Consider the following 27,204-nt stretch of genomic DNA (forward strand, 5'->3'; position numbering starts at 1 on the left):
TAGACGACACATGCATTATCGCATGAAATAGAATTCTGACTCTATCCATAAAGATATTTAGTGCTTGTTTAGTATCCATACAGTTGCCTGTTTTCCATTTTCACTGCCTCGCGATTTTAAAAACAAGGAAATGAGTTTGGTTTCATTCTCGATGCTCAAAAGGAAAAAATACATTGCCACAACATGCAGGAATTTTGAAAACGACCAAAAAAAAATGTGGTTTCCATCTGTTTTCGCAACACTTGTGCCACTCATATATTTCTTTCTTCCTTATCTGAAACAATTACACACCATGGTCTCCAGTTATTGGCAGCAACGCCTTTTCTGGCAAGGAATCCATCTCTCTTAATTTCCTTTTTTTGAATTGGTTTAGTTCTGATGATGATGAACTAGAGAGGAGTTTAAGGTCATCCACCATTGCCAACTGGCTCAGATCTAGAACTGATGTTTTTGCGACCATCATACTTGTACTACCACTGTAGTTACTCTGCTGCCATCTCCCCATTCATGGATTTGGCGTCATCACTCTAGATTGGCATAGATCTGGAAGAGACGGCCTTGCCACCGCGCTGCCCCTTCGCTGCTGATGCTGTCACACTCGCAAGAAGCCAATTTTTTTTCCATTTTCCCTCACCCCCCCCCCCCCCATCCTTTCTCCATGCACGAAGAACCCATCCCCTTTCCCATTTTCCTGTGCACGAATACCCACCACTTTCCCCTTTTTTACTTCAACAATTAAATCATACCATGGTCTCAAATTTCCACGAAATTGTTGCAATTTCCGTTAAAATTTCAGATTTCCGTCACCCTCAAAATTGAAAATCAATTTCCGTCTTGCATAATTTCCATCGAAATCTCAACGAATCAACCAAAATTTATCAAAATCTCGGAATTTTAGCAAAACTTATCAAAATTTAACTATACAATGAAATTTTGTCGGAATTTAAATGAGAGATTTAGGAGTTAAGTAAAAATTCTCTTTTAATTTATTTTATTTATTTTATCAAAACAAAAGATTATTACAAGTGATTTTGAAATTATATACATATAAAAAAAAAAACTTACAGTAACATTATATTTAACCATTCATGTCTAAATTATCATTATTTGTATAATAAATAATATTTAAATGATTTATGAATTTCATTTGTATTAATTGAATATGTTTAATGTACATTATCTCACAAATATGTTTCATACACATGCTACTTTACAACTTTTCCATCTCATACAAAATATAGATGTATTTAATTTGTTATATATTAGTCCTAAAACTTATATTATTATGTTTGTTAACCATTTCTAAAGTTTCACAAAGAATTTCATGTTTCACTACTAATTTCCTTAATTTTTTCAAATCGAAATCGAAACTGACATTGAAATTGAAATTTCCATCAAATATCCATGCTTTTGGAGCTTCGAAATTTGAGTCAAAATTGTAATTTAAGACCTTGTATCATACCAAACAAGTGTCCAGTATTTTATTTTATTTTTTTGGATTTTGTTTTTAGTTTCTGGTGTCTGTTTTAAAGTTTTTGGCAATTACACCAAACACACCGATGGGGATTTAGTTAGTTTCCCAGGTTACTGTTTAATAAGCTTTGCAGCATTTTTTCCTTTCATAAAATGGAAGGACAAGCAATCGAATCAATGAAAGCAATATGGATTTTAGACAATGAACATAGTGGAATCACCTGGAATCTGATTTCAGGCATAAATATCCCATTACCATGATCTGTCTCCCATTTTATTTAAGCACTCAATGCTGGAATGCTAGAGCATCAGCAGGGAAAGATGTGGACGAAGAAGACAAAACAAAACCAGGGAGAGACAGACAGACAGACACAGGTCTGTGAAATCTCCATCTAAATTCAATAAATTCATCATTGCAGAGATCAAGCTTCAAAAAAGATCTTGACTAAGAATAAAGGGTAGGCTCATCGAACCATGGGCAGAAGCAATTATGAGAATATAGTAGTAGAAAAAAAAAAAAACATTCCAACCTATACCTTCTCTGTTTCAATAGACAACAGTTGATAACGCATGTCAAGGAACAAGAGTTTCAAGTTTTAGAGGAAGAGAGAATGTGTAGGATATCACATATCACATGAACGCCATTTTTTCTTTTTCTACAAATAATGAGTTTTACTAGCTGTTATGGATTTTCTTTCACTATAAAGAATACCAAAGAACTCCGCCTGTGATGCACTTAATGTCCTAGTTTTTCCACACACAGCCGGTCCCAAGCCCGGGTAAAGGAGGAGGGTTGCATTAGAAAGCTAACAGCCAGTATAAAATTTGTCAGATCACTATGATATGAATCCTTACAGAATATTTGTTGGGGCGTCCCCTACAAGCGACGCATTGCACTTGTACCACCCAGGTGTAGCGAAAAGTGGGCGAGGGTGGGCTAGATCGTCGCCCCGAAGTGACGCGTCATGTAAGCACCTGGGTACGGTGTCAAATATGCGAGGGTTCCTGCATCATTCTAGACGTGGGCAGGTAAAGATGTTAGTTTAGGAAACTAGGAGTAGATTAGCAACTTGGGACACTTACGGGTAAAGCATGGAAATTGTAGACACAATGATCAAAAGAAAAATTGATATAATTTGCCTTCAAGAAACTAAGTGGGTGGGGGAGAAAGCTAAAGAAATTCATAAATCAAGATTTAAACTTTAGTACACTGGAAAAGAAAAACATAAGAATGGAGTAGGAATTATTCTAGACAAAAACTTAAAAGTTAGCGTTGTTGATGTAAATAGAGTATGGGATAGAATTATAAAAATTAAGATCATATTAGGACGAGATAATAAATTTCATTAGAGCTTATGCTCCTCTAGTCGGCTTAGCAAAAAATCTTAAGAGACAATTTTGGGAAGATATGGATAGAATTATACAAGTCATACCAAGGACTGAGAAAATATTTATAGGAGGATATCTGAATGGACACGTTGGAAAGGATAATAAACATTATGAGATTATACATAGAGGATATGGATATGGAGACAAAACTGAGCCTAGGGAGATGATCTTAGACCTCGCTATGTCATAAGATTTTAGTATAATGAATACTTGCTTTAAGAAGAGAGAAGAACACTTAATAACCTTTAAAAGTGGACAAATTAGAAGTCAAATAGAATTTCTTTTTAACTAGGAAAGCGTTTATCATGCAAGGATTGTAAAGTTATTCTAAGTGAAAGTCTAACCACACAACATAAGAATCTTAGTGTTAGATATATGTATTAAAAGATGGAAGAAAAAGGATAAAATAAACCAGTGTAAGAGAACTAAGTGATGGAACCTAAAACGAGAAAATATAATAAAATTTAAAGATAAAATGATCAAAGATGGGGATTGGACTATAGAGGATCGGATAGATACAAATACTCTTTAGAGTAGATTAGCTAGCTCTATTAAAAAGATAGCAAAAGAGATTTTAGGTGAATGAAGAGGAAGATTCTTGAATAGTAAAGAAAGTTGGTGGTGGGATAAAGATATACAAAAAGCCGTAAAGACAAAGAATTTGGTATAAAACGTGGCAAAAATGTAGAAACAGGGATAACTTTGAAAAGCATAAGGAGGCAAGAAAATATGCAAAAAAGGTTGTTAGTGAAGCCAAATACAGATAATTTAATAGTTTGTATGATAGATTAGATACAAAAGGAGAAAGAGATATACTTAAACTTGCTAGAGTTAAATAAAGGAAGAGTAAAGACTTAGGAAATATAAAATGTATATAAAGTGAGGATGATATAGTCTTGGTTAAGGACAAAGACATTAAAAAATGATGGCAAGTTACCTTAGTAAGTTGTTTAATGATAACCAAATAGAAGGTTTAAACTTAGAATATATGAAATGTAATTTTAGTAATGACAAGAGGAATATTGGAGACAAAGTTAAACTTGAAGATAAAGAAATAAATAACACTTGCAGATTTCGATACCATGCATCTATTATGCAAGCTGAAGGAGAATTTGAAAATGATGTAATGCATAGAGTTAAAGCAGGTTGAGTAAAATGGAGAAGTGGTTCAAGTGTGCTCTGTGATCATAAAATACCCTTAAAATTAAAAGGGAAGTTTTATAGGACAACTTTAAGACCAGCTATGCTATATGGATCGGAATGTTGGGCGACGAAAAAACATAATATCCAAAAAGTACAGCCGAGATGAGAATGCTTAGATGGATGAGTAGTATAACACTGAAAGATAAATTAAGAAATGAACATATTCGTGATAAGTTAGGTGTAGCTCCTATAGAAGATAAGATAAGGGAGGGACGACCCAGATGGTATGGACACTTGTAAAGTAGGTCACATAGCGTACCAGTGAGGAAGAGTGAGTGGGGGGCAGTAGAAGGGGTAGGAGTAGACCTAAAATAACTTGGAAGAAGATAGTGAAACAAGGATTTATATCCTTAAATTTGTCAAAAGAAATGGTCCATGATCATATAAATTAGCGAAAAAGGATTCATATAGCCGACCCCACCTAGTGGGAATTAAGGCTTGGTTTTGTTGTTGTTGTTGTTGTACAGAGATTACCAAAGCATTTATCATCAGAAAACCTGCACATTAACTATATAGAGGAAAAAACCAAAAATTAAAAGTAAATATTCTTTCACTTAAGGTTAGAACATTTCTTCCAATATGCACATACTTAATTAGGGTCAAAAACTTCAGAGGTCAGAACATTAATTATGGTTTCCAGTGAACACACACTGTAATATGAATTACATTTTTGGGTGGATTTGTGTCCATGCATGTATACGTGTGTATTAGCAAGTTAGACACAACTTCTAGAAACACATTGAATGGAAAAAAGGAAGAGAGAATTTTTATCCAGTTCCTATGAGGTAATCCAATGACTTCTTTCTATGAACCAGTGCATGAAAAATATTGTCAGGAACATAAAGGAGATAATAAGAATGCTCCACGTAACCACCCTATCCCAATGCAGACGCAGTAAATGAGCCATAATCATTTTTTTTTTCCAGAAAAGAAAAGGAATTTTATAAGAGAAGACTAACCATCAAGGGGATGCCGAAGAATACAGAGAGAACAGCAGAAGGAAAAAAAATAATCGCAATCAAGGGAGTACATAAAGGAAATCAAGAATTATAGACAAGTCTCTCCCAGGCAACCCACTGTGTGAAGCAGAGTTCACAAACATCCAGCTATACAAGAGACAGTCTGCATAGAAGAAACCTTCCCAAAAGCCCTCATATTCCTTTCATTCCAAACAGCCCAAAAAATAGCAACAAGGATAACGGAAACAGCCTTTCTTTCAGACTGGTTGAGTGGATCACTTTCCAAGCCCAAATCAGATCCTCAATCAAAGCTGCCATGACCCATTTCTGCTTGACAATGGAAATGGCTAAGCTCCAGAGATTTTGGTCCAAGAGCAGTGGAGAAGGATGTGGTTCACCGATTCAGCTTCTTCAAGGCACAGATAACACCTATTCATGGTCGTCAAACTTTCTTTCAAAGATTATCTAAGGTGAGGATCTTCCCCAGAGCAGCTTCCAGGTGGAAAAAGCTACTTTCAAATAGGCTGCGGTTTTGCAAACAAGCTTCCAAGGAAAATTTGTCACACACTGCACCGGCCTGCAAAGGTGATTATAACAAGACTTGACTGCAAAAATACCCTCCTTGCTCAGGGTCCAAACAGGCTCATTGGAAAAGGCTCAGCTCGGAACATGATAAAGGCTGCTGCAGAAATTAATAAGAGTGTTGATCTAAACATTCCTGACCAAGGGAATGTTCGAAAAGGTCCCATATTAGTGTTTTCCCAATGGTGAAAAATTAGGGAATTTTTATCGCAGGAAAACCTGCAAATGAAAGGGAAATAAGAGCTAAGCTGGGATTCGCCATACCAATGGCATGCCAAAAAAATACTTCGTCCCCATTTCCCAAGCTGAAATGTATGTGAGAGAAGAAATTCTCCAATTACCTGCGTCATAGCCTTCATTAACCTCTTTGGAAACCTAACCATTATGATGAAGGCCATATTTAGTTGCAATAACTTCACTCCAATTCTCTCCAACATGAACCTCCACAGCCATTTTCCTAAGAGAGCCTTGTCGAAGGTGAGGAGGGATCTAAGGCAGATCCTCCCTTTTGCATAGGTTGTTTGACATCCACCATTTTGCAAGATCATTCTTGAACTCTCTCCTATATTCCCCTGGAGGAATCTTCTTTGGACCCTTTCCAATCTTTTGGCAACAACACGAGGGATGGGGAACAGACACATAAAGCAGACTTGGAGATCACTAAAGTGCTTTGATGAGTGTGAGTCTGCCACCCTTCGAGAGATAATTCCTTTTCCATCCAGCCAATTTCCTTTCAAATCTGACAATTATGGGATGGATCCCAAACACTCTTGACTTTGAACTTGGGACCTAGGGGGAGCCCTAGGTAAGAAATGGGACCAAAGAGATGCTTGCAAGAAAAGGTCCACTTTCACTAGGCCTCATTGAGATGATTTTGCTCTTGCCCAAATTCACCTGAAGACTTGTAACTGCTTTGAAACCAAGAAGAGTGCATTTGAGGTTTAGGATTTGAATAGGTTCATCATCACAAAAAATAAAATAAAATAAAAAAATAGTATCTACTAAATGCAAGTGGGAGACAACTAAGTTTCATTGTTCTTTCACATGCTAAGCCCTCAAGCAAACCACCTTCATTGTCTTTGACAAACATATGGCTCAAACCTTCCATAACCAAGATAAACAAAAAGAGAAAGAAGGGGTCCCCTTTACGCAAACCACACAAAGATCTAAATACCTCCATGGAGCAGCCATTAATGAGCACCAAAAATGAGGGTGTGGAATATGCGCTGATTGATCCAACTACACCTAATTTCCACAAAACCAATCCTTTTAAAAATATAAAGCAAACAATTCCAGTTCACATGATCAAAAACCTTTTCCATATCCAATTTGCAACTATGCTGCTATTTCCTCCTTTCAAATAGGTTCCAACAAACTCATCTACAATCAAGGTTGTGAGAAAGCCGTAAACGTACTGAAGTTAGTTAATTCAGTTATTTAGTTGAAAAGTCAGCAGACAACTCAGCTTACAGTCAGCAGAACATTCAGCAATAAAATTATTCAGTCAGCGAGTTGCAGCCAGTGTGATTCTTATTCAAAGTTCTGTTCAGTTTTTCAAAGTGGAATACAGCTGTCAGCCATTAATAGCACAGGAGTGAGTTATTTAGTCTAGGAACTTGTCATATTCTTTGCCTTGTTTCTAGGTTTATTTAATGAGTTGTTAAGTCCCCAGAATATTAAAATTTCCCATCTATTCCCCATGTACTCTGCCCTATAAATAGTGGCCTTATCCCAGTCATTTTAAGTAGTGAAAAAATAGAAAAGAATCTCAAAAATCCAGCAAAAAGTGCTGCAGCACTGTAGCTTTTTATATATGTAATTTCTTCATCAAGTCAGTAAATTAAAGAGGCATTTTTCAGTATTTTTCTTCTCCATTTTTTCTGTTTTTCTATTCTTTTGTTCCAACAAAATTTGTTATCAGAGCCATGTCATCCAGCATCTCTTCCTCTGCTGGAACTATGTTCAATTATTCTCAAAACCAAGTACCCATCTTCGAAGGAGAAAATTATGGGTACTAGGCTTATCAAATGAAAATTTTCTTCATTGCACAAAACTTATGGGAGATTATTGAAGAAGGGTATGATGATTCAACTTCAGCAAATGATGATTCATCCTCTACAAACACAAGCACAGCAACCTCATCTCAGAGATCTGCCCAAAACAAAGAAAAAATCAAAAATAATGCTCTTGCTTTGAGTTATCTTCATCAAGGGATCAGCAAGACCATCTATCCCCGCATCTTTGGCATTCAAAAGGCTAAAGACGCATGGGAAACACTGCGGAAGGAATTTCAAGGAAACAATAAAGTACTCTCAATCCAACTATAATCTCTTTGGAAGAACTTTGATTGCTTGGCAATGAAAGATTCTGAAAGCATCAAAGATTTTTTCTCCAAGGTTGCTGAAATAGTCAACCAAATCAGAGCTTATGGTGATTGGATAGAAGAAAAAAAGATCATTGAAAAAATTTTCAGAAGTTTACCACCAAAATTTGTTCATGCAGCTGCGGCAATTGAAGAATCAAAAAACCTCTCAATTATGACCATGTTTGACCTATGTGGTTCTTTAGAATCACACAAGGAAAGAATTAAAAGATCTTCAAGTCAGCCCTTGGAGCAAGCTTTTCAATCAAAGCTCAATTTGAACTGGAAAAATCAAGAGAGGAAGGGAAATTTTCAGCAGCAAGACCAGTCTCAAAGAGGCCAAAATAATCAGTCCCGTGGTCGTGGAAGAGGTCGTGGCAGAGGCAAGAATTTTCAACCTCAAAGGTCTAGCAATCAAGGACAGAATTGCATCATATGCAAGAAGTCAAATCACACCTCAGCTCTAAACCATTCAAACCGGGATTGTTGGCACAAGAAGAACGGAAATTCAGAAGCAAATTTCAACAAGGAAAATGATTAAGAGCAAATGTTTCCCACTTGTCTCAATGCTGAAAGCAACATTGACAAGGTTTGGTACCTTGACGGTGGCTGTAGCAGTCATATGACAGGTAACCATGAGTTATTTGTTAAAATTAATGAAAATGCTTCAAATTCCGATATTTTTGGTGATGATAAATTTGTAAAAGTTGAAGGAAAAGGTGCAATAGTAGTGCAGTTCATATCAGGTGAGCAAAAATTCATCCATCATGTTCTTTATGTCCCAAGTTTTACTCACAATCTCTTAAGTGTGGGGCAGTTAATTCAAAAAGGATATTAAGTCCATTTCAAAGAAAATGAATGCAAAATCATAGACAAGAAGAAGAACTCATTGATAGCTAAAGTTGAGATGACTCGAAACAAGGTTTTTCTACTCTCCATCAACTACACAAGTCCAGTGGCTTTGAAGAGTGAAATTTCAGACAAATCTCAACTATGGCATCTCAGATATGGGCATTTAAATCATAAGGGACTGCCGCTTCTCAAGCAAAAGGATATGGTTCGTGGTCTTCCCCAAATAAATCAAATTGAAGGAGTTTGTGAAGGCTGTATTTACGAGAAGATGCACCACCTTCCTTTCCCCAAAACTTCTTGGAGGGCCAAAGCTCCCTCGGAGCTTGTTCATGCGGATATATTGGTCCCACAAGAACACCATCTTTTGGAAACAAAAGGTATTTCATCCCTTTTGTTGATGATGTTACTAGAATGATATGGTTGTATTTTATTCAGCAAAAATCAGATGTCTTCTCAATATTTTTGGAGTTCAAAGCCCTCGTTGAAAGGGAGAGTGGGCTAAAAATGAAGACCTTAAGAACTGATCGTGGAGGTGAAATCATACATCACCCGTTCATGAATTATTGCTAGAAGGAAGGCATTCAAAGGCAACTAACATTGAGTAGAAGCCCTCAACAGAACAGAGTTGCTGAAACAAAGAACCGAACCATTGTTGAAATGGCTCGGAGCATGTTAAAAGGTAAAGGACTTCCTAATTCTCTTTGGGCTGAAGTTGTACATACTACTGTTTATATCTTAAACAGGTCACCAACAAAATCAGTGAAGAATAGAACTCCCTATGAGGCTTGGAGTGGGAGAAAACCAGATGTTGGACATCTAAAAGTGTTTGGTTGTCTAGCCTACTCACTCAACAAAGCTCTTAATAAGGATAAGTTTGATCAGAAGGGAGAAAAGCTTCTGTTCATTGGGTACAGCGATGAATCAAAAGGCTACTGGCTACTGAATCCTGTTAATCACAAGCTGACAGTGGCAAGAGATGTCATGTTTGAAGAAAGGGGAGTATGGCAGTCGACTTCCAACAGCCAGAACTCAACAAATATTCCAGATTTTGTACCAGCTGAAGCAACAAGACCTAAATCAGCGACTGAATCTCAGAATCCAGCCATTTCAGAAGCTGAAATTGCACCCAGAAACCTTAGTTCAAAATCTGAAAATTCAGAAAATGAAGGAACTTCATCCTCTTCACCTGTCCTAAGAAGATCTGAAAGAGTTAGAAGACCTTCGGAGAGGTATGATGAGGTATGATGATTTTAGAAGCTATTTTTCTAATGAAAATTCAGAATTTGCTCTTTTCTCTTGTGAGCCAAAGAATTTCGAAGTTGCGGTGAAGGATAAAAAATGGAAAAAGGCCATGGAAGAAGAGCTGAACATGATTGAAACGAACAACACATGGAAGCTTGTGGATCCTCCTGAAGGCAAATAAGAATCAAGACGATGAACTCAAGCTACTTCTACAATTTTGTTAAATCTAGACGTGTGATTCTATATTGCAGAGGTAGATTGGTCACGTAACTTATCCTTAGCTTGGGCAACCTTGGACTCTTTCCTCTACCTCTTCAATGCATTGAGTAATCACTCTTCTTCTTCCAGAAGCTTGCAAGGCATCAAGTAATGACTTGTGAGGGAAATTACCAACTCAAAAGGATCTTTGACACAATTTACATGCAATCTTGCCCTTACCATTGATTATGTTGGACACTCGAAGAGGATGATTCATTTGAAAATATTGCCACTGTATCGGCTCCTCCACTCTTGGATCTACTCTCCTTCAAGACTTTCTATTGTTTCCGGACAAGAGACCACTCTCTTTGGCATGAAGAAGTTTCTCTAGTGTGTTACTAAAGCATTGCATGGCTACATGTATGGTAGGCAAGTCTTGAACTAATTACGAACCAACTGAGGAAATAAATAAACTCGCCTTTCTTTGCCATATCTTGGATATCAAACATCAAAGTAAAGTATCAATTCGCATAAGCTCTTATGGTGGTCATATGCTTAAGTTCTTGTAAGTTGTGTAAGCATTGTACTAAACAATCTCAGGAAAGAATCCCTTGAGATGTCTTTCAAGTCTTCCCAAGTATCAATTGCACACCTACAGTTCTAAATTTCAACATATATGATATGCCACCACAGTCTAGTGTCCCACTCAAATACATTGTACCTATGAATATTTTCACTTCCTTTAAGTTGGCCCTAAGCACACAAAAGGATTGTTTCCACGTAAAAAAGGATGTTCTCTATTTCCTTTGCATCAGGGGAACCACAATACGTTCATAGTTTTGATACCCATGCCCTACCATGTTCTACCGCCATAGAAATGGCAATTCTAAAAGCATAAACCAAAAATTTCACCTTGGTAGTAAGCTACTTCATCTCATGTCATAAAGCTTCTACAATACCACAAAAATCATCTAACAATTCATCATGGAAATTTATCGCTGTTTTTGAGATCCCTACAATGCACCATAGTGCTCCATAAGTTGGCCCACCTCTTTGACAATCTCAAGTTGCAATTAGTGCATCGAGTCACTTTGTATAAGTGCGCACAACATGTTTCTCCCATCTATGTTTCACATAAACACACAATCCAAAGGAACCTTAATCAAGGAGCAATAAACCAACCTCGAATGCCAATTGACAAAGGTCCAACACTTCACACTTTGCAAAAGGTCGTGCAGCACTTGTTGTAATACACAGCCTTAACTGGTCAACTGAGAGGCAGATACACCACTTGAAGCAAACACTTGTTGTAACATGCAAAAAGAAATAAGCATGTAGTAAACGAAAGTTCTATGGCAAACCAATGTAATTCATTTTATTACACTATGTAACCAATGTCTGTTTAGCGAGGGGAGAAGTAGACTAAACACATTTAGAATAGCAAGTGAGTTTTACAATAATTCATGAACACACACCTTCTCCTAAAGAGCTTTCCCTGCAATTCCTACTTTAGCACTAGGAAGCATCACGCATGAGGTGGACGCCACTCAAATTAAAAAACAAATCCTATATTACTATTTACATGATGGTTATGCCCCAAAGAGGCACAAGACTAGCCATCTTAGGCAAACATAAGGTATTGAAGAAGCTTGGGACATTACAAGTAGCCATGTTAAGGTGGATATTGCACCAACTAAAAGATAAAGTTCTTCTTCCAAAAGACCAAATTCTTATAAAGCATAACATAGAGTATCAAAAAATTAAGATTGCTATTTAAATGACAAGTCCCAACAAACAGTATAAAGCCAACCAAAAATCTAGGCCACTAACCTGAGATGATTGTCTGTCAAATGGCATCCTGCAACACCATATTAATAGGTGTTATTGAAATGATATAGAAGTTAAAAAACTGCAGAAAATAGAAATTTTAAAACCATATACCACAAAGAATTTTGACATTGCTAGCATCTTCCAAAAAATTAAAAATAAAATATTCAAGACCACTTCCAAAAAAAAGACATAAGACCAAAGTAAAAACTTGCTGAATTTTTTCACTTTATACAAAAGCCCTTTATATATCATGCCATTCAGTTGGACACTAGACAGCATCACCACCAATCAAAACCCTCTTCCAAGATGGTAAACACATCAAATTAATCACACCAATCAAAAATTAAATAATATTATGAGACCACTAAAATGTATGTCAATTGATACTTTTACATGAAAGACAGATGGTTACCTCACACTGTGACTTAACTAGTGAATAACCCAAAAAACCATAGCCTCCCTTGTTCCACCATAAATTGATCCAATAATAAACCCTTATCAGACTAACGTTAGCTCTCCAAATCATCATCACACTCATAAAAGCTCTTCCTTCCAACAAGATAAAATTTTATGCTGCTGCTCATCACTTTGTTTCATGGGGACATCCAAAGAGAATTAAAAGGAAGAAATGGCTTTTTGCACAAGAATAATCTTCTGAATTATAAGATAGCAAAATTTTTTCCAACAAAAAGTTCATCGTCCCTTGTAAATTATCAATCCATCCTTACTGTTTTCTTCTACAGCACTCACTTTTTTTTTTTATCAAAGTGCAGTTCTGCTTCAACCATACCCAGCCCAGTCTGTTCTGGCACTATTTCTTCATTAATCCTGGTAACTCCATCAAGATTAATTTTTTGAACTACAGCCCAACTTTTGCTAATTCCCGTCTCAATAGCACTTGGCCCAAACCGATTTACAACATCCCCTTTCTAAACTTCATTACGCCCATAGTGGTAAATCAGGAACTGATTTCCCAACTGGTTTAAAATTAACAAACCCAACCCTCCCCAGAAAACCCTACTCTTCCCACCATTTCACACAATCAGCGAACACAAACCCCCAAAACTCGCAAACTGATACCCTCGATTACAAACCAACCCCTCGCCTGCCATGAAAGATGAACCCGGATTATTCCCAATCTGGTTCCACCAATTTTGAACCAAATCGTCACTCGCCGTCAAAGAAGATCACATATTGTTCGCAATCTGGTTGCTGCAATTTTAAACCAAATCCTCACCTACCATCAAAGAAGATCCCAGATTATTCGCAATCTGGTTGCTGCAATTTCAAACCAAATCATCGCAAGTCATCAAAGAAGATTCAAGATTATTCAAAATCTGGTTCTGCAATTTTGAACCAAATCCTAGCCAGCCATCAAAGAGGATCCCAGATTATTCCCATTCTGGTACCTCCGACTTCAAATCTAATCCTTGCTGGCCACCAAAGAAGATCCCAGAATATTTGGATTATGGTACCTGCAAATTTGAACCAAACACTGACCGGCATATGTGGCCTCCTTCATCAGAACAGATTGAAGAGCTTCAGCAAAGGAAATATTTGGCCTCCTCAGAAACAAAACAGTCCCATGTTCCTCGATCATTCATAAATTTGTGAAACCACAATTGACACAACAAAACAATAATCCAGCATCCTTCAAAAATTTCTCTGCATGACCAACAAAATGCTTCAAAGCACAGACAAGCTTCCACCACCCATCTGCATCAGAACCCTCTGGAAATTGAAGAGAACTGCCAGAACCTCCTCTCTGGAAATTGAAGAGAGCTGCCAGAACCTCCTCTGTAACATCCAAACACCAAAATCTTCCCCCACATGTTCAGAAGTAGCTTTAGATGAACAAAGCTTAGTTCCACCCTGCGCGATAGACCAACAATATTCTTATCCAAACCACAACTCCCCAACCAGAAATCCTTTATCTGAATGAAAAGGATCATCATTTTTCAGCATCAAAAAGGCAAATGACTACCCATAAACTCAATGAACCATTCTCCAATCATCAAAATCTAGAACTTTTCTTTCCACCTTAAAAATAGTAAAAAACCATGAGAGCCTCAGTTTCCACTTCAATCAGAATAAAATAAGGAAGAAGGTTGAAAGTTCAGAACTTGAAAACTGAAGAAAAATGGTTGAAAGGTTCAGGAAATAAAATGAAAGAGACGACAGGACCAGAAAAGATGAATGATGATCAGAGGTGAAGATAAGTGTTGTACTGGTATAAACCCTTTGCTGGAGCTCTCACCCTTAGGAAATATCAATTCTCATTTCTATAGCAGAAGGCTATCAAGTTCCTACAAGAAAATCTCAAAAAGTCTGCACTTCTAGAATCAACACAAACGGCCACGCCATTTCAATCCATGTCATGAATTAGTGAACTGTAAGTCACACATCCTTCACCACAATTATTCTGCGAAATTTCAACTGATGATGGGAGATTCACCGTTCACCATCCTAAATATAATCCAAAAAAGAAAAAACAAAAACATAGAGCAGCTTTATTGAAGAACAGAAGAATAATAGATACCAAAAACAGCAACAAGCCCTCACTTAAGAAAACAGAGCAAATAAAACTACATCCACCTAATAAAGCTCCTCTGTTCAGAATGACATCCTGGAAACAGCAGCCCTTAAGGCATTAAGTGCTACAAGCTCAAAGAGAAACCAAGTACCAAAAACACTATCCCAAAGAAATCCCACCGGTAATCTCTAACTAGGAAAAATCTCTACCACTCCTTTTTAGCCAAATTCCCCATAACACAGGACAAAGAGAACACACCTCCACAGCCTCTTAACATCCTTGCCTTTTCCAAAACCAGTAAAAGAAATAATCAAGAGCTCTTCCACTGAGTTTGGACAAACCCACATTTCCCCAAGCACTATAAAAATAGTAATTCATAAACTCCAAACAATAAGACTATTCCCACACATGAATGATGAAACACATACAGAAGACAAATCTTTAGAAGGCCTCCCAGTCCACAACAGATTGTTGGTGTTTAAGCATATTAAGGGCCACACACCACAAGTTTATCTTACAAGGAACTTTAGCTTCCCAGGTATGCAGATAGAGACAGAAAGCACATTGACCATATCCTTAACAAGGTGAGAGAAGAAAATCATCCCAAATAATCCCCCAATGACTGCAAAGACCACAACACCATCACTTGTAAGATGTCGCAAGTGGCAACCCCCTCCAGCATAATGAGAAAAGAAGGCAGCACCCAAGTTGATAACTTATGCTGAAGACGAACAATACTCATATCAACTTCCTAAATCTACATAGTAATTGGGAGACACTCTGGAAGATACAATTTAGCTTTTGAATGCTTTGTAGGAATTTTTTACACAATTAGTAACCCCCAGAACCAAATCACAAGTAATTCCCTCCTGAAAATGTGTGTGAGATAGAGAAAGAGATAGATGGATATGTTCATCATAACTGAAAAGGATGTTTTATAGCCTCTCTCAAACACATAAATTATCAAATTAAAAATCATTAATTTTTCCCCATTCCTCAACAAAGAAAATAAATCTGAATTACCTTCCAAGTTTTATGAACAATAGTAGAATAAACACCAAAAGAACAGGAAAGGATAGCAGCTAGAGTTCTTTAATATCCCCCAAAAAATTAAATTCAATATCACCTTGTAGGAACTAGGAACCATGGTCTTAACCTTTCAAAAAATTTTGAAATTTTCACTTTCAATCACCCTAGAAATTGAAGCAGCAATCTAACTTCCGCCTTACAAAACTTCAATCCAAATTTCCATAAATCATCTATAATTTATTGAAATTAAATTTCAAATAAAATTTGTCAAAAAATTGTCTATAGAACAAAATTTCCTTGAAATTAAAATTTGAGATTCAAAACCATTCAACTCAAAATCTCCATCCCAGTAAAAACTTCTTTCTTTTATTGACATCAAAGATTCACAGGTTGGATAATAACAAAACCTTAAAGATTTCGGAACTGATACACAAAATTGAATTTAGACATTTACAACAACAATATTTCATCCTTGCAAATCTAAATTAGTATTAGTTACATAAGAAATAATATTCAACTAATTTATCAACTTCATTCATAATTAATTGAAGATGTTTAACATGGTTAGTGTTCCACACTTGATGCAGTCTATACACCACACAGTAGTAATTGATGTATTTTTTCTGTAACCAACAGCATCTTTGTCCCTTTCAAGACCCAATTAATCCAAAAGGCAAAAGGGCTTTCCCTTAAATCCACCATCTTCCACATAATTAGGTACAAACCCCTGACCAACAACTGACACTGCCCATGCCTTTGCCATTGTTCGATGTATTCTATTTTTAATATTAGTTCTGAATCTTGTATTATTGAGTATGACAGCAGTTTCTAAAGTTTCATTGACAGCAGTTTCTAAAGTTTCATTAGAAAATTCCAACATTTTCAACATCAAAATCAAAATTGGCATCAAAATGCCATATCTTTAAACTTCAAATTTCTAGTCTAGACAAAAATTTAAAGCCCTCTAGGAAGCAAATGAAGACCAAAATAGTTGTTGGTATAATACCCATCTACAACCCCACCACAAGACGAACAGACCCCTCAATTAGAGGGGATTTAAACAAATGTTTCTAGCCCTGTAAAGCACATCATTGAGGGAATCACAGACTGTAAGATGAAAGCACAAAATCAATAAATGAAAAAGTTCAACATATACTTCTCAAAACAAAAGGAGAAAAAAAATAAAAGAAATGTAGAAGTCATAAAGGCAAATTCTAACAACTAATGAATTAAATATTTCAACAAATCCAAGAAAAACAATCAAAAGCCAAAGCTCTGAATCAAGAAGGCTATAAAAATGTGAACCCCAGGCCTATTGATCCAAATATTGAGGGGCAATCATATGTGGTAAAAGCTATAAAGGTAACTTTTCCATGTTAATTACAAGTTAGGGGAACAAATAATCTGATTCTAGAGCCACATCAATGCACAAACCCAGAAATTAACAAAGCTTATTAAATAACCATTGTAAAATATCAAAGAAAAATCATCTGAATAAGTTGCTCTCCCACAATTTTATTAATGAAATGGAATATACTAACACTTCCCATTATGCATATCCCAAAAGCATATGATTGGCTGCTACAAGAATCATTTTCTTCAACATAGAGCACTAACTAGGTCCACTGTAAAAGGGCGCTAAAGGGTAAGCACTTTAATGAGTGACCCATGCCTAAAAAAGAAAAGAGCTTTAAGGGGGAACTTTAAGGGGTAAGATTATCTGATATTCAGCGCGATTGGCATTTTGTGTTGGAGCGTAGATCGAACAGGTTTTTTTTTTTTTTTTTTTTTTCATTAGCATTTAGGTTGTTCTTTTGTGTTTTTAAGGAGATGTCTTATTCTCCTAGCTGTATATTTTTATTCTATTAATGAATTCTTCTTTTATTATCAAAAAAAAAATCTTTTGTTATATATCTCAACAACAAGAATATTTATAACTATATGATTTGAAAATAAGTTAACATTTCTATTCAGCAATTGCTATCGAAACAAAAAAAAAATTCTATTTGGCAATTTTAACCTTCCAACTATGCTTGCCCTCGTTCCCACATATCCAAATTTGTGAGCCCCATAAAGTAACCAACATATTTATGACAAATAAAGAAATAACAACCTTTTTGCTTGTGGAGACGCAAGATTCTGGACAAAAGCCTCGGGAAAGCTTTCAAATCGTTTGTGCACCATCTCAACAGAACGTATCTGTCACAACCCACAAATTTTTGTAATGTAGTCACCACAATCATGTGGAAAAAACAATACAGAACCACCCAAACTAGAAACAACCCATAATCACAAAGGTACATGTGTCAATACCTCGCCTAGGCGAGCCCGAGCACCGGTTAGACCACCAATTATTGCAGACAAGACAGTGTACCATATGTGAATGTCCATGAGATAGATCTAAAAGACAAAGAAAAACAGGAAGATACAGCAGTTACAAAGTTGATAAAATATATTATATTAAAACAGCTTGCACACGCTTTTAGTGTCATTCAAGGTACAAAATACAAAGAGACTCATAAAATAAGCTAAGCTAAAATACCAGGCGTCTCAACCAAAGTGCTATTAAATCAATGTGGAGTCGTGGACCATTAAGGCATAAAGTGTCATTAGAGCTCTAAATTTCCACAATTTTTAAAATAATATAGATAGAGACTCCACCATTATATCAGGATAAGCATTCTAAGCAGGTCAACACTGAAATATTTTTAAGGTGCAAGAAGGAAATATCAAATAAGAAAAATACTCACAGCAACAACAGGTGCCCATATGCTAGCTATGGTCAAGAGGTTATTATTGTCTGCAAAAGAAATCATGAGTTGATAAGTTAAAAGATACATCATATTATGTGAAGAATAACAACCAAAGCATGACATCACACAGAATGCAAAGGAAGGTAATAATTAAAGCAGGAAGCTTTTGCATGATTACTGAATTTTTAGATCCAACATTTGATGGAAGCACAAAAACATGGACAAAAACACCAAGACACATGCACATGGTTCAATAATTTCTACCTTCAGCAGTCGAAGTCAATAAAGTTCTATGCACTTATGGAAATTAACATACGCACAAACAAAGGTCATTTACATGAAAAAAGTAACTATTGATACACAAACAAAGAGTTGGGATCATAAAGGAATTGACTCATCCACAATTGCATGGCACTTTTCATTGGAACAAAAAGAAACTCTATTTATAGGGAAGAGAACAAACGAGGAGTATAAGAACCTCCCAGAAAACCCAAACAAAAGAAAAGGATAGTAGCCAAGCTAACACCACCATGCAAGAGGAAACAAAGAGCACAAAACATCCAGAAGAGAAGACTCATGGTACGAAAAATGAGATCTTGCCCCACATCAAATCAGCACAATAATAATGATCGGAGAAAGTGTGAGCACTTCTCTCAAACCAAATCACCCTTAAGATGGCCAAAACTGCACATCCAGAATTGCAAAGAAGCTATGATATGTCAGCAATGTGCCAAGACCAATGGGTCATGCAATTAGTAAACTATACAAATTTTAACTACATGGTGCAGTTCCACCAATGACCAAACATAGCCAAAAAAGTGCAGTGCAATCAAGCAAAAGGGCAAAAAAAGGGTGATGGAGGACCTGAAAAATAGCAAACAAATATAAATGCCAAAAAAGGGCAGTGCAATCAAGAAAAATGGCAAAAAAGGATAATAAAGGGCCTGAAAAATAGCAAACAAATATAAATAGGCTTACTCTTTGAGATCAAATCATGCCACGAGTACTGCACATAATGAAGATTAACAATAATATTGGTAGGTGTGACAAGTGGTCGAATCTGAAAAATACAAAGAAAAAAAAAAGTTTATTATATCCAGCTGCCAAAGACCAACATCTATAGATTTTACACAAAATAATAATAATAATATTAAGTCACATGCTGCAATCAAAAAAAATCATATTAAGTCACATGCTATTCCACTCTCATAAAATTAAATTTTCATTATAATCTATTCAAGTTTAAGGCATGATGTCTTGCCTGGAGGAAGTATGCAAAAGTGAATTTGCATACGAAAATCACCAACCAGAAGAGCACATACCTGCAGTGGTTGAGAACACAATGAAAAAGTTATTTATGTCAAACAGGAGACTGATAGCAATACAATCTTTGCTTCAGAATTCACCACTTAACTAAGTCAAGCAAGGATTGAAACATGATTCAATTCCAATTAATGGGTTATATACTCATATTCCAACTCAGATCTCTTTGAAAATGGCATTGAAAATTGCAAAGCCTTTTTTTATAACAAAAAATTTATTGAATCAAAACCAGAAAAGGTTACAAAGAAAGTGGAAGAGGCATCCTCCAAAAACAAAACAGAAAAACGAAAACCAGAAACAAGATATGCTTAAGCGTTATATCATAGCTGCCTTCCAGTCCCTATGGATATTAGACAGCGATGGATCCTCAAAAACCCCAAAAGAAAAGCAGGAGATTACAAGATCTCCAATGGCTTATTATAGTTTAGGAATAAAAGAATATTTAGGAACAAGGCATGATCTCTATGAAATCTATAAAGAAATTTAAATTCATAAAAACATCTACTTCCATCCATTAGTGCAAAGTAGAAACCCAAAAATATATTATTTTATGATCATCACTCACCATTTTACCTAAAAAATTATTGTAAAATATCTTTTTGTACATTTAGGTTACTTTTTTTTCAAGACAACCTGACCCGTAAAGCTGGACCAGGTTGCCAATGGATGTAATTTCATGTTGTTTTTATGATTTTATCCTACAATGATTGGGCATTACGTCAGGGATTGATTGGAGTCTTTAAATTATAGAAGTGTGCTTGTGAGTACGCATGACCATGTGCGTTTGCATTAGCATGTGCAAGCGTGTCTGCATAAGGCGTCATATTAAGGCAGTAATAAGATTGACACATTTCTATAAAGATTGAAATTATCGAGATCTGTTTACAGACTTGAAAGCCTGATGTCTCCCTCTTTTCTCTTATCCTTCCCTCTCCTCTCTTCTAAAACCCCCAATCAGTTTCTCTCTCTCGTAACCTTCGGACCACCATCAGTTCTCCTTTTCTTATTTTACACGTATTCTCGGTTTCATTTCAGGACAATATTAATTAGCCTCCCAAGTTACACCAAAACAATAATGCAATTCTCCCTAGGGCACCAATAAACCACATCACCACATACCTCAGTAGCACAGATACATGGATCAGAACTGCATATCTCATTATTGAAAATCAGATACTCTCACAAAGATTAGTGTGAAGATTCAATCTTGGTTTCAACCTCCACTCAGAACAAAAGTCGTTTATCTTAGAAGAGAAAGCACTGAAAGATTAATTTTGCCAAAAGTTTGTCAGGAAAGCATGGTGACGCTGCAATACTGAAAGCATGGTGATTCCCTCCCCCTGATTCCTTCGAAACCCTTATCCCCTGAAGCCTCTTCCCAGTGCCACCTCACCACACCATCAGACTTTCAAAGAAATTGTCGTCATAGACTCTATTTTCTCCCTCACGACTCAAGCTGTTGTCAAACATTTCAGACCTGCAGAATCAATTGTTTTTCATCAAAATCCTCTTTTTTACCAGCAGAATATCTTCGTAATTATCAGAACCAGGCTTGCGACTCCAGCAGAATCCTGTCTTCAAAACCTAAACAATGTTTGCAGTCTTCAAAACCTAAACATCGTTTGTTCCCATCGATATCTCCAGAAGCTTCCACTCTCCAAAACCTAAACCTGTAATCACCAATCTACCTTCATCCTCCACCAGTGACCTTCGTTATGGCCTAAATAACCATTATCATGCTTTATCTCACTCTTTGAAACTTACACCCTTTCCTTTTCTTTGTCAACCAGAATATCACCATGCTTTCTTCAGCCACAACACACAGAAAATCTTCTCTTTTGAATGGATTCCTTCAGCGCGAGCTCTAAGAATATTGGAGCATGCCGAGAATAAGATCCCTCGCTGTGTACTGCTAGACAATGAGATCCAATGGACCCAGGAAAAATTGTAAGAATTTTGGATGCAAAATACCAAAGTTCATCGGATAAAGAGATTTTTTGAGGAGGTCCATTGATTATAACTTTGTGTCTCTCTTTCAGACGGATGAACATTGTCAAGAAAATGTTACATTCTGGGCACAGATCTTCCTAGAGAATCTCAGACGGTAAGGAAGCATCACGTTGGTGGACCTTATGTAACTTCTGGAAAGCAGATGAAGGCAAAAACAGTGGAATAATCAAAAGTACTGGGCTGGTCATGCAGGACGTGTGGTTCAGAAGACATTTCGAAGTGAGCAGAGGAATAGTCTAATGTATAATAGGCTACCAATGAGCACAGTTATGCAGAGATGGTGAAGAATGGAACTGTACTTGATCGGAGATGTGGAAATTCCAACAAGTCTAATCGAAATATCCATAAAGGCAAACCCATGAATTTGGAAAGAGCAGATCCGTGAGAGAGAGATTGTCAGGCCTTAACCAGGTCTAATTTTCATTCAAATTTTAAAAAAGTCCTTACAATTACCGGAATGAGATTTGGGCTGAAAATAGTGGAAGTGGAAAAGAAGTTGTATGTTGCATGATTTGGGCCTGGAGGCCTTGTTTTAAAGCCTGCTTTTCCAGTTGGATCAGTGGGTCTAGCTTGGGTGGAGAAAGAGAAGCCTATTTCAAACAAAAACCTAAAACTGGGAGGTAAAGGAAGGTACGTTTGCTGCTAATCTTTCGAAACTGCAGAACAGTAATGATGGATCTGGGGACGTAGAAGAAAACTCAAAAAAAAAAAAGCAGATAACTTGAAAAGAAAATTGGGATCTCCCAGGAAATTGGGGAAAATACAGTACAATCTTCTGGGGGAAAACAAAGCTGCAAGCTGCCATAATTTTATAAGGAAGCTTTGGCTAAAGAAAATCATATGGATAATTCTTATCACAGCCAATTTTTATATCATTTTGACTGATCTTAATTATTAGATTGAAACTTCTATTACTTGTAAGAAGTAGTTTAATTCTGGAAAAAGTATCTTGCCTACACCTGTGGTTGACTGTACTTAAAAGCACTACCTTTTCTTGCCAAAGAGAATTAGATCCATTAGGAGGGACTTCAACTCTTGATCCACTAGGAAATGTAAGGGGCAACTGAGACTCTCAACAGCTTCTAGATAGGATAGGGTGCTCCGATGCTAATCCTTTAGGCCAGGCCGTTAAGGTTTTTGTTCCCCCTATAACCTAGGGGGGAAAAAAGTGAAGAAATAATTGCAAAAATTAGTTCTAATATTAACTATGAAGGCGGGAAAAATAGGAGAGTTAGGAGCAGAAAGGGGATAGAATGAAGATCTTGAGTTGGAATGTAAGGGGTCTAGGCTGCCTTAGTAAATGTCATCTAATTAAAGAGATCATTGCTAAGGCTGCCCCAGACAATGTCATGATTCAAGAGCCCAAACTTGAGGTGGTAGATAGCTTCCTTGTTAGAAGTGTTTGGGAGTCTAGAGTCAAAGACTGGGTTTGGTTAGCTTCCAGAGATCCTCGGGGGTTATTGTGATTGCTTGGGACACCAAGTTTGCTAATAGATGGTCTTATTGGTTCATTTTCTGTCTATTTTTTTCAATGTTAAAGGAAAGGGCCAATGGCGGTTTACCTCGGTTTATGGACCAAATATCCCCTGTTTAAAGGGTGCTTTGTGGGAGTAATTAGTTGCAGTCTATGCATTGTGCTCCCCACATTGGATTTTGGGGGGTGATTTTATGTCATAAAATCCGCTAAAGAGAAATTAGGAGGCTCTAGGATTACCTCTAGTATGAGGGGTTTTGATAATTTTATTAGGGTGTGTGATATGAGAGATATTCCACTCTTGAATCCCCAATTTACTTGGTTTGTTGCGGGTACTAGATTAGTGACTACAAGAATTGATAAGTTTCTATTTACGACTGATTGGGATGATTCATTTCCCACTCTTATCAAAGGAGTACATCCTAGAGTGATTTCTAATCATTGTCCTTGATTCTTGAATCTAATCCTATTAAATGGGGTCCTGCTCTGTTTAGATTTGAGAATATGTAGTTGACCCATCCTGATCTTCAAAATCGGATTATGATTTGGTGGCGAGAGTGCACTGTGAAAGGTTGGGAAGGTTTCTACTTTATGATAAGATTGAGATATTTGAAATAAAGTTTAAAAAGTTGGAATTTGGAGATTTTTGGTGAAGTTCAATCTAGGAAGACAAGCATTCTAAAGAAAATCTGTGTGATTGTTAGATTGGCTTAGGAGGGTGCTCTATTTGAGGACATTGTTGGTAGATGAGCCCAATTGCACAATAAGTTTGAACAAGTTGTCTTTAGACAAGAGATGAGATGGAGACAGAAATCTAGAATGAATTGGGTTATATATGGGGATTCTAACTCTAGACTCTTTAATAGAGTGGCAACAAGTAAGAAAAGAAGGAATTTTAGTAAAGAAATAAAGGATGATAGGGAGCAGATAATTGAGGAACCTGCTCGCATTGAGAGTTTGACTACAGATTTCAATAGGAACCTCTTTCATTGCCTTCTTTTATTATCAAATCTCCATGATACTCCTATTTCTGCTTTTCTACTTTTGCAAGGAGAAAAGCATTCATGGATTTTCCATTTTTTGCGAGAAATCTTAATCATAGATTAATGAGTTGTCCCCTTTGACTAGGTCCCTTGATTCTTTTCATGCTCATTTGGGGAATGAGATAAAGGTATGGAGCTTAGACACTTCTAGAAAATTCCCTGGTAAATCCTTTTACACTTATTTGACTCGTGACCCTCTTGTGGATAAATTTTCTTTGTATTCATTGATTTGGAAATCCAAAAGCTCCCTCAAAAAATAAAAGCTGTAGTACCTGAAAGAGTTAATACCAATGACTTGCTTCATAACCAATAAATCCATGTCTCTAGATATTTGTGTCCTTTGCTTTTGGGGCAATGAGACTTCTTCACATTTGTTCCTTCATTGTCCTTACACGTTGGCTATTTAAAATGATCTACTTGGTATTTGGTATATTTGATACAAATTGGGTTTGTCTGTCTAAATTGAAGGCATTTTACACCATCATGTTTAAGGCTTGGGTAAAGGAAAGGATAGCAAAACTTTATGATGCTGTATTATGACTATCATTTGGTGTGTTCGGATGGAAAGGAATGCTAGAATTTTCAAACGGGACACGGGTGACTATGTCTGGGGACTTGCTTTGGAGTAGAGTGGTGTATCTTTCTTCATTGCAGGCATCAGTAAATGTTTTTTTTCACATCTCTTTGGAAACATGCAGCAGGACTGGTAGACTCTTTTGCATTGAGTTTCACTTTGGGCTTAGACTGAGAAACTTGTAATTTTTTACTTTTAATGTATGGATTAAATTCACTCTGATTTTTTTGTTTTTTTATTTTTATTTTTTTTTACTCTTGTACATTCCGCGACTCTGTCCTCCCTAAGAAAATTTATTTGTTTATCAAACGAAAAAAAAAAAATCTTGATTTCAATTTTTGCTTCACAGTGATCACAAGATGACCCAAACAACAATTACACCACTATTAATATAACAAATGGCCGCTACATTGATAAGATATAGAACCCACTAGATTTCATCTTTCATTCATAATATAGATGAGAGCGCAAAACAATAATACTAAGACTCTAGTTTATTTTACTCGTGCTCTAAAAGAAAGATTCAAGACAAAATGGAGGACAAGGTATCCTCCAAGGCAAGAGATAGAAAGGAGCAACATCAAATCAATAGGTGTCCATGCATCTTGCTGAAAATCTGAGAAGCAAGGGCTTTTAAGACAGCCCACAAAGAAAGCCATGGAGATGGTTTAATGTTTAGTGAACCAGAAAACCAAAACAAAGTGATAGATCTCCTTCTCTAATTATAATAAGTGTCACCAACATCACAATGACAATCACGCCCATACTGACGTTCACTTACACAGAGTTGTAACACTACATAACTGACACTAAATAATAAGTAACCCAAGCCAGACCATAGATGCATATGCTCATAGCTTGTTACAAATGGATTTAACATAACCACACCAAAGCCTCAGTGAATAAATTAGCAAGTTGGTATAAGAACTTCACAGGAGTGATTGTAATGAGCTTCCACACAAGTTTATCCTTGACAAAATGAAAATCATCTTCAACGGGTATTATCCACACATGAAAGACTGGATTAAAGGCAATATTAATAGCAGCTTAATTATCATACATCAAGTTCTTCCGACATGTTTTCAACCAAACTAGTGCACATGTAGTGTGGGACAAGGCCCTATATTCCTACCCAGCACTAGCACAACATTTTGTTTCTTACTCTTCCAAGAAACTAGGTTCCCACTAACAAACACAAAAGACAGGTTGTAGATCTTTACTCAGAGGTAAACCCATCCCATCCGCATTCATATATCCTTAAACATGACTCTGACCTCGACACTTATACAGGAAGCCTCTGCCAGATGAACCTCTGAGATATAGCTAGATACAAATGAAAACATCCCCATGACTTGTTTGCAGAAAATCAAGAAACTACCTTACAACACTTGTTGAGGAAGATCTAGAATGGGTTACACACCAAAAGCCTATTCTTATCTAAAAGATATAGCATACTTCTATACCAAGAAGTCCTAAAATCTTTAATCTAAACCTTTGTCTGTAGAAATTCTTTCAGACTCAGGATACCCTGATCATCATCATCTGTAATCAATAATCACAATGTCATCTATGTACACAATCAGCAAAATCATATAAGAAGCAATGGCACATCGGTCAATATCAAACTCAAGCACTATTGCATTGAACCTACCAAGCCATGCTATAGCAGATAATTTATATAATATAAAGGTTTTTTTGAGATGGCACACCAATGCTGACTCCCCCTTACCACCAAACCTGGTAACTCCATAAAAACCTTATGAAGATAACCATGTAGAAATGCATCCTTCAAACCTAACTATTGCAAAGGCCAATGGTATATGGTGACTAAGGAGATGAATGTGATACAAATATCGAAATCATACGCCCAATTATAACCTTTGGCAATAGGCCATTAAACAAGTCACTCAACTATCTAGATTTGTCATCCCAACATGCAACTACACAACAGCCAACCACAAACTTATCAATAAGAAGAGGCACTAGTTCCAAAGTGTTTTATTAACGAACACATCTCTTCAACCACTGCGCTCCACCCAGAATAGGATAAGGCTTCAGCTACAGATTTGGCAAGAAAAATTCAATAAAGTAAAAAGAAAAGGAATATAAGGGTGACAAGAAATCATAACAAACAAATTTAGAGATGGGATGTTAGTTCGCAAGTGTGTTTGCCTTTCAAAACAACAATACAAAGAACAATGAAGGTAGATCATTAAATGAGGAAAACAAAGGCACAGCAGTATGATTTGGAGGAAGCTCTCCTCCCTTCAGTCAATGTCATGCCCATACCTGCAAATTAGGATATTCAAGCCAACTAGAAAGACTCTAATTAGATCAATATGTAGAAGGATGATAGCGTAGGGACAATAGACACA

At 36.5% G+C, this 27,204-nt stretch overlaps 1 protein-coding gene across 1 annotated transcript in view; it reads right to left on the minus strand.

Moving 5' to 3' along the window:
- The window catches only part of LOC131159472 (callose synthase 10), a 150,527-nt gene that overhangs the window by 70,603 nt on the left and 52,720 nt on the right, over nt 1-27,204 (minus strand). Inside the window, exons 18-23 of the mRNA XM_058114407.1 lie at nt 19,667-19,727; nt 19,384-19,465; nt 18,403-18,452; nt 17,966-18,052; nt 17,766-17,851; nt 12,091-12,118 (exon numbers count right to left, since the gene is read on the minus strand). Coding sequence (XP_057970390.1) covers nt 12,091-12,118; nt 17,766-17,851; nt 17,966-18,052; nt 18,403-18,452; nt 19,384-19,465; nt 19,667-19,727 — 394 coding nt within the window. The remainder of the gene's footprint in view (nt 1-12,090; nt 12,119-17,765; nt 17,852-17,965; nt 18,053-18,402; nt 18,453-19,383; nt 19,466-19,666; nt 19,728-27,204) is intronic.

Source organism: Malania oleifera, chromosome 7 (assembly GCF_029873635.1).
Source record: "Malania oleifera isolate guangnan ecotype guangnan chromosome 7, ASM2987363v1, whole genome shotgun sequence".
Lineage (NCBI taxonomy): Eukaryota > Viridiplantae > Streptophyta > Magnoliopsida > Santalales > Ximeniaceae > Malania > Malania oleifera.